At 43.2% G+C, this 8,546-nt stretch overlaps 1 protein-coding gene across 2 annotated transcripts; it reads left to right on the top strand.

The window, feature by feature from the left end:
- Positions 1–11: 11 nt before the first annotated feature.
- On the top strand, positions 12–7,830 carry zgc:152863 (uncharacterized protein LOC562658 homolog). Of its 2 annotated transcripts, none has more exons than XM_024277703.2 (5): positions 12–207; positions 2,930–3,030; positions 4,024–4,227; positions 6,531–6,672; positions 6,751–7,830. In XM_024277703.2, exons 2-5 carry the CDS (start codon positions 2,943–2,945, stop codon positions 7,052–7,054), a joined length of 738 nt encoding a protein of 245 aa, XP_024133471.1. In that variant the 5' UTR covers positions 12–207; positions 2,930–2,942; the 3' UTR covers positions 7,055–7,830. The 2 variants fall into 2 exon arrangements, with proteins under 2 accessions (XP_024133471.1, XP_024133474.1); XM_024277706.2 differs by having other exon boundaries at positions 13–207; positions 6,754–7,830.
- Positions 7,831–8,546: the final 716 nt, after the last annotated feature.

Here is an 8,546-nt window from a genome sequence, read left to right as displayed (position 1 = left end):
GGTGGGTGCTGGGCGTGGCTACAGACCGCAGCGGCCAATCCGAGTGCGGCGTCACCGCCAGCTGACGGATGAGTCAGGGCGGAGCGGCGGCGCAGCTCCACTTGTTGCTGAGCAGGAGCCGCGCTCGTCAGCTGACCGGGGAGCTCCAGCCAAACGCGGCGAACGCACCTCCGTCCTCCGCCGCTGCCGGTGACACCGCCGCTCCAGGTAAGAATGACCGCGAGGACGTTTTTATTCTTCAGGAGAGGAGGGCGGAGGAGCCCACGCGGCCTTTTTTGGGTCTGCGTTTTCCAGACCGACTCCAGCATCTGCGGACGGCTATCGGTGTTTGATGGTTGAAAACCCGGCGGATCAGCTGTTGTTGGGGGGGCCAAACTGACCCCCCTCTTCCCACGTGACCCGCTCAGAAGCGCTGCATCAGCATCGGTGGGCTTTGTTAAAATTCGCTGGTTAAAGGCTTTTATTTTGAAAGCCCATACGCTTTCAGTTCCATAAACAAACCCGCTGCTTTTGCAGGACTCATGTCTGCAACGCAAAACGACTGAAACCTCTTTATGATAAAAAATGTCAAAGAGCAAAGCATTCTGGGATTTCCCTGAAGTGTTTCTCACCTGATAACCCCCCACCCATTTAAATACCACTGTTGTGGCTTCAGTCACGAAGTTTGTGGCTTCCAGTGTCAGAATGGCATGTATGGACATCTGACATCCTCTGTCTGAAGCACGAGGACGAGATGGATGATGGATCTCATTTCCAGAAGTTCTTCTTGCGGCTGCGGTGACTAAGTCCTCCCACACAGGCTGCGGTCTCCCAGCAGGGAGCCGTGGATGCGTTTGAGTGGGGCATCGGGCCTTCCCCTGCTGCTCTCAGGATGACTGGCATCTCTGCTGGCGTGACAGCCCTCCCACACACACTTTCACACCGCCGCGTCTCGGCTGGCACTCGGCAAAAGGCCCAACTTCTGTTCTTTTGACGAATCGACTGAAGGAGATCCTTTTTTCATCAGGATAACGTGGTCTTCATGGGCTCATCCCAGGCTGGGTGTTTGAGTTTGGGGTGCTGCTCCTCCTGGGGCTGCTCTGACCCCCTATGATGGCACCCTCACCTCCATACTTCTGCTGTTTCAGTCTCTGCAAGAAGGTTTCACCGCATCAAAGACTGATGTTGGGTCTAAAAAACCCCTTTTGGAGAAGATGTGTGTCAGGAGCGGAGGGCAAAGCTGCTGCTGGATGTTGTGTTCTGGTGCCGAAAGTGTTTTTGTCGTCGTGTTGGTCAATATGGGCCGTGTTGAAACCGTAAACAGCCCGGAGTGATGGTTTCATTCTGAGTTAACCGAAAGGTTGAAAGGAGAGTTCAACAACACGGGGAGAAACGTACAGCTGCTTTATTTTATGTTTTTACCAAAAGTTGGTGTATACACTTTTTGAAGGGGTTAAACTATTGTTTGAACCTCTATATTAACATGAAGTCCAAAGAGTTTTTTGTTTTTTTTGACTTGGGATACTTTTCATTTCTCCACATAGAACAGAAATAAGTTTAAATACATTTTTACCAAAACACTTTGAATTCCGTATTTGAAGACTTTGAAACGTCAAACTCTAAATCTGGGTCCATGTGAAATGTTAGACATTATTCATGTTTGTAAAGTTCTAGGAAATCAACTCAAATAGTAATCTTATTCAGAAATACAAAACTCTGGTTTTGATCCGAGAAATAAATCAGCATTTTATTGACAAAATGTTGTTTACAGTCGACATTTTATAGATGAGCTACAGAAGGACTAATATGTCAAAAAATTTCAGACGCCATTTTTAGAAAGTGCTGAGGGAAACATTTTATTGATTTTATGATGGTAACGTAATCAAAGTCGAGGCCCAGGGGCCGGATCCGGCCCTCCAGATCATTTTATTTTATTGTTATTAATAACCCGATGTTATCTTGCCCTCATTTCTAACTTGTATAATTTTGACAAAATATAAGAGTAAAATATTGAAAGTTATTTAAGTTGATTTATTCTGGAATAATATTACTGTTGGTTTTTATTCATAGTAATGTTAAAAATAAGTTTTGCAGCATCAATAAATGTTTATTCTTTTCGGCCTGCATCCTAAGGTGTGCTTTTAATTTTTGTCCCTTGTGGGATTGAGTTTGACATCCTATTGGTAACCCGTAGAAATTGAAATGCGGGCCGGACTTTGGACCTGCTTGTCTTAAAGACCCACTCCAGTGGAAATGGTGTTTTTTAATATCTTCTTGTAGCGTTTTTCTCATGATAGAAGACATATTTACACTAATTTCAGATTAAAGCTGCATTTCTGCATATTTTTCAAAATTCAAATCATTATGAACCAAGAACCATCATAAAGAACCAAAGTCTCCGATTCTAAAGCATCCACTCACCTGAGCTGGGATTTGGCTCAAAACTGTCCTGCCTGATTGCTCCAATATCACTCGCGTTTTTTTTTTTTTTTTTTTTTGCTACACTAATGTTATCTTAAGGTTGTGAGGAGCTATAAGCTAGCAGGACAGACTTTAAAGAGTGTTTCTTCTCCACAAACAGACAGAAATGAATTTCTAATGAACTCCTCCTGCTCTGCAGAAAATGTCTTTAAAAAGCTTGTCTAAAAACTCCATAATTATAATTAAAGAGCACTGACAACGATTTTATAATAGATACAAATATGTCTGGAGTTGGACTTTAAGCACTTCTAATGAAGTGGTCTGCAAAAACCTCTTTTTTTGGTGAATTTTCCTGAGTTCTGCAGACGGTCGTGTGTCTGCGTGTGCAGCTGTCACAGCTGTGCAGACGCTCAGCAGCTGACAGGTGTGAGCAGACGCGTTACAGTGAGGAAGGTGTGAGCTTCTCCCCCTTTATGGTGGTTGGGTGTGAAGGTTTTCTCCTCCTCTGACTCCTCCCCTCTCTCCTCAGGAAGTCTGGTTTGATGTCGGCCTCGGTCTTCGACCCGTGTGGACGCGTCAGTCTGGTCCGTGGACTCCTCCTCCTGACCTCCACGCTGCTCGTCACTGAAGGTACACTCACTCTGATTCATTCATCAGGATTCAGTGAAAAACTGATGAAGAAACGTTTTCTCACTGAGGCGTTGTGAAACCAGAAGTTCCTTTCTTTTTTTTTATCAGTTTTAGTGAAGTTTAGTCATTATGGATTATGAAACTACCAATCATCTGGTTTTGGTTTGAACCCGTCCAGTATCTTTTCTTCTGTAATCTGGCTCGCTTTCAGTTTCATGAGATCTGACTGAAATAAATCCTCCGTGTTTGAGAGGAGGAGCTTCCGTTTGTTTGTCCTTCACGTCAGCTTCTCTCAGCATCACCTCCGTTCACAGCTGTGGACACAAAGCCTCCCATCCATCACACTCCCAGACGACCCCCAGGCCGTCCTGACACATGGCGTCCTAAAATGAGCTGGACGGAGACCCACAATCCTCTTTGGTCACAGCAGGACTTTTGAAGAAATGCTCCTGTTTCTGAAACACAACTGTCTAATTCTGCCAGATGGTTGAAGGGAAGAGCGGGAAAAAGGCCTCTGGAATGTTTATCCTCGTAAAACTGACAGAAAACAGAAAAGGAGGAGGAACGAACCAGAGTTTGAGGAACTAAGAGAATCAAAAATCCATGTTTTTAATTTGTTCTTTTGTAGCATTTTCCTAATAATGGAGGAAATATGTAAAAATATTGAGATTAAATTGAATTACTGAGTATTTCTTTATTCAAATGGTTGTGATTCAGGAGCAGACAAATTAGAGTTTTTGTGGCACTGCTAATCGTGTGATAGCATTAAGCTAGCATTAGAGCATGGATGATGGGATGAGGGGCAGGCTTACTCCACGCCAACAGCCCTGCCCACAACTCAGAGGTGAATCTCCAATGAAGTCCTGGTGCTTTGTTGAGGAAAGACACAAAACAGCCTCATTTTAATTAAAAAGCCTCTGGGAATGCTTTGAAATGGGTCAGAGGATGACCAGTTTGGGGTTCCTGTTACTGAGTGTCTTCGTGTTTCTGCAGGCAGACTGTTGAACTGCTCCCACCCTCTGGTGCCGGAACATGGCGGCTTTCGCTGCGAGCCGTCTCCCTGCCGCGGCTTTCCTCACAGGAGCACCATCCGATTCTTCTGTGAGACTGGATACCACGTCAGCAGGAGGAAGCCTTTTTCCAGCTGTCGCCACGGCAGGTGGGACCCGCCCATGCCCACCTGCGTCCCTGTCAAAGGTACGGACGTCACAGCAGAGAATCACAGGGTCGTTGACCTTTTGATTGGAAACTTTCCATCCTAAACAATGAACGTTTGGTGTCCCACTCAGGTCATCTTGTGATGTGTTTTTAAAGTGTTTCTAGTTGTTTTTTTAATTATGATTATGACGATTTTACCCAAAATAACAAAAAAAATTGTGTCTGAAACTAAAGCCCCTCCCACCGCCAACTTTACAATTGAATAAGGAAGACACAGAAGTGAAGTTTTGAGTGTTTGAGTCCTCCATCATCAGAAGAATGCCACAAGAACATGTAAAAAACACCATTTTCACTTGTGTGGGTCTTTAAAATAAACAAAGGCAGATTAATGACTCCACCCACTTATTTCTCTTATTAGACAAAAGGTAAAAAGTCTCCCTAATGAATAAGAAAATAACATTTTATTATTTTTTTTGAGCAAAGTGGTTGTTTATACAGAGAAAACTTTAAATCATGTTACTCTTTTCCTCTAAATGTTAGCTCACACAAAGGTCAGAGGTCATGTGAACCTCCCAGAAACACCGCACGTTCTGATCCTCGTCTTTGTGCATATAGATCAAATATTTAAAAAAAAGAAAAAGCGAGATTTTTTAGATATGAACATAAGCATGTCATCTGCACAGAAGCATTTCCATGTGCCTGAATGAAAAGAACCAATAAGAAAACGTTTATTTAAAAATTTAAGAGCCCCTTGGTAGAAGCCTTGGGGTACGCCAAAAAAGAAAGTTTTAGTTTCCAACTTTTTTCTTCCAGCAACCAAACATCTTGAGTTGTTGAGTGCTTGATTGAATACGAATACCCTCACATGTACATGGCGGTCAGGTTGATGGTTTGTTCTTTAAAAAGATCGTCTTCTGCAAACCTTCACGACATTTCCCAGCAGCACCAAGTATTCACTCACTACAGCTGTGGTGACTCATCACCGTTTGATTTAGAGTAGTTTCAAAAGCCGATTAGTCATTTTTGTTCAGATATTTTTATTCTTGTTTTTATTTTTTACTCACTTCCAGCTTTGGTTGGTTTCTGGTCAAGTATGACTCTTGAGCCGGTAAAATAAATCTTTTTGACGTATTTTTAGGGAGTCCTTCTCTACAGTCTTGTTGTTCTATTGTTTTGTTAGTTTGGGGTAAAAATAATCATTTATTTGTTGATCACTTACCTAAAGCTGAGATTATTTGTCTTTTTTTATTCAAATCCGATGCATGTATTCTTTGTGCAGAAACATCCTCACTTGTAAAGCATTTCTCTGTATTATCTTTAAGATTTGAATTTGACCTATTTAGCAGAGCAGCTCAGACACTCCAACTCTCTAGAGGAACTTGAAGTTTCACACCAGTTCCTTCTTCTTCTTTGGGCTCTAAGACGAATGAGCATGCAACAGGAAGTCAGAGTGCAGAAAGAGGAAGCGGGCAAAGCCGCCATTACACCCATTAGACATTTCCTCTGTGACGCTATCAGAGCTCAGTGGAAACCTGTCTACCTAAAAAAAGATCTGTGATAAAGATTAAAGTGAGATTACTGAGAATACCTGTCCTTCCATGTTGATTCATAGACTCCGGCTTCTTTGGCTGCTTCTTGCTGGATTCATCTGAGTGTTCAGGAGGTATCAGAACTTCTGCAGCTCAAATACTGGAGAACTCTGTGGATCTTTGGAGAAAAACTGAAGCTTTTTGCTTGAAATTTTCATTAATGCTCTGATATTAAGAGGTCCTCTCCAATAGAAATGGTGTTTTTAACGTGCTGTTGCAGCATGTTCTTCATGGAGGACATATATGAAGAAAATTAATCTTAAAATTGTGTTCCTGGAACACATTTCCAAGTCATCAAAGCTTGATCCATGGTTAAGGACCCTCTGTGTCAAAAAAAGAAGTTTCCAAAGTACTAAACCCACTACATCTCCCAGCAACCCCTGGATGTTCTCAGCAGACTCTCATTGCCAATCACAGAGCCTCACTCAGTGCGAAGTATTGTTAGTGCCACTCTGCCTGCATTACCGAGCGTTTCTATCTGGACCTGATCTTCTGTTTCTGAGCCTGTTTATTGCCGCCTGCCCTGACCCTCGCCTGGACCCTGACATCTCTTCTCTGATGATTCTATTCTCCTGGTTGACCTCTTCCTGTCTGACCCTGATTTAGCTTTGTGGACTTTTAGCTGGGCTTCATTCCTGTCTGAACTAATAAACCTGATACTGAATGTGGAACCAGCTGTCTATTCGTTTGTGATCGTTTACTTTGATAGTTCTCCATCAGTGAAGGTTTCTTTATTTGTTTTTTTTTTTTTAGGTTCCCCACCGAGGTCTGAGACTCCTGCCAATGACTCCATGCCCAGCATGGCCACCACCGCGGTGGGCGTGTCCATCTTCCTGCTCACCACCACTGCCTGTTTGGTGGTCAAGTCCCGCCTCTATCCCTGTCAATCTCGAGGGTAAGTGGAGAAGCTTCAGAGAAAATGTAAAGTTTTATTTTATTCTGGCACTGATGAACCTCCATGTCCTCCTCCCAGCAGCCGGCGCTCCTCAGACCAGCTGGACCTGATGGTGGACGGACTCCCCGTCTCCCTCCCCTCCTACGAGGAGGCGGTGTACGGCAGCTGGGGTCAGCGGATCCCCGCCTGCTCCTCGCCTGGCCCCACGCAGCTCCTGCTCTCTCAGGAGAGCGCCAGCCGCCAGCCTGATGGCAGCCTCCAGCCTCTGCTCCCCAGCCACAGCCCGGACAACCCCCCGCCTCCGTACGAGGAGGTCCCGTCGTCGCGTCCCAGAGACGGGGACGCCCGGCAGCTGCACGTCCCGGCCGTCAAGGACACCTGAAGGATGAACGACGGCGTTCCGTGGACGGATGGCGCCTGCTCTGCCTGCACTTTCCTGGCGGGCTGCAGCTCACCAGCATCAGGAAAACCTGGAGATGAAGCTACAGTGACCGTTTTACCGGCCACACCCCCCGAGTACGGGAGGGGCTGAAGGACATTTTTAAGGAAGCGACTGTTGCATGAATGTTTGCAGCTCAGGAGGGACGTAACTTGCACATAAATCTCCGGTCTGCTGTTCAGGAAACGATTGTTTTAACTTTTTTTAGCTGAAGAAGACGGCCTCTGCTGCACAGAAGCAGGAGTTTGTGGTCGGAGCAGCAGTGGCGTTCTGGTCGCTGGACGCTGTTGCACGAACCCACCTGTTTCCACGGCAACAGGCTTTTGCACGGAGTGTTCCTTCAGGTCTCATCATCGGACTGTGGTGCACAGGCTGCAGCCGCACTTTTAGAAATGATCTTTTTTTTTTAGTGTACAGATAACGTTTGGAGATTTTAGAGTTTTTATGTGTTTCATCAGATTTGCGGCGACATTATTGAATGATATTAAAACTTTTCTTGTGTTTGTGGATGAATTCTCTACAACCAGAAACCTGCAAAAAAAAAAAAAGAAACTCTTCTGAGAGAAATCCCCTCAGATAACCCGAACGTGATGCCTTCACAGACCTTGAATGTATTCTGTCTTTTTGTGGCAATTTTTGACTATTGTAATATTACAGATGATTATTTGTATATTGTATTGGTGCACAGAACTATAAATAAATGTTGAAAATGTTCCTGATTTATTTAGTGCAGTCTTATTTTCTGCAGAAGTTCACATAGAGGACAGACTAAAATGTGACACAACAAACATTAAAGGTTATTTTGATGAAAAAGGAAGTGATTGAGAAAGATTACCTAACAAAATAAAACCAGGGAAAGTTGCTTTGAGGATGCTGAGGTTGGAGTTGTGGAGAGTGCGGCCTGGAGGAGGACCAAAGAGGAAAAAGTCTGGAAATAAAATAAAATAAACTAAACAAGAATTCATCCACTGAGGCCCTAGAATAATGAATATAATTGAAAGCAAAATGATCCAATTCTTTACAATGAATCTGAGACCTTTTTACCACTTTTTAAGTGTTGTTTGCATTTTACAGTGTTTGGCCAGAAAAGTTTAAGTTTGACGTTTTTCAATTATTATTGAAGTTTTTTCACATTTCGCAAGTTTTTAGTTTCTTGATTTTTATTGTCATTTTTTTCTTTTGTTTGATAGCCGTTCAAGTTTTTAAAGTATCGTCCCTCCATCTACTCTAAAAATATTATAGGAAAAACGATTTCAACCAGAAATCTGCAGTTCTGACTGTAACAATTTAACAATAATGATTATAAATCTGTAAACCATGATATTAATATCAAATATATTATCAACAATAATTATTTGAATAGAAATGTTAACACTAATATTATTAATAAATAATAAATGTGTTGTTGTATAAATAAATGAACTATATTTTTAGG

The sequence above is a fragment of the Oryzias melastigma genome, linkage group LG13 (genome assembly GCF_002922805.2).
Source record: "Oryzias melastigma strain HK-1 linkage group LG13, ASM292280v2, whole genome shotgun sequence".
Classification (NCBI taxonomy): Eukaryota; Metazoa; Chordata; class Actinopteri; order Beloniformes; family Adrianichthyidae; genus Oryzias; species Oryzias melastigma.
Note: the sequence above shows the minus strand (reverse complement) of the source record. Positions and strands in the feature narration are given on the sequence as shown.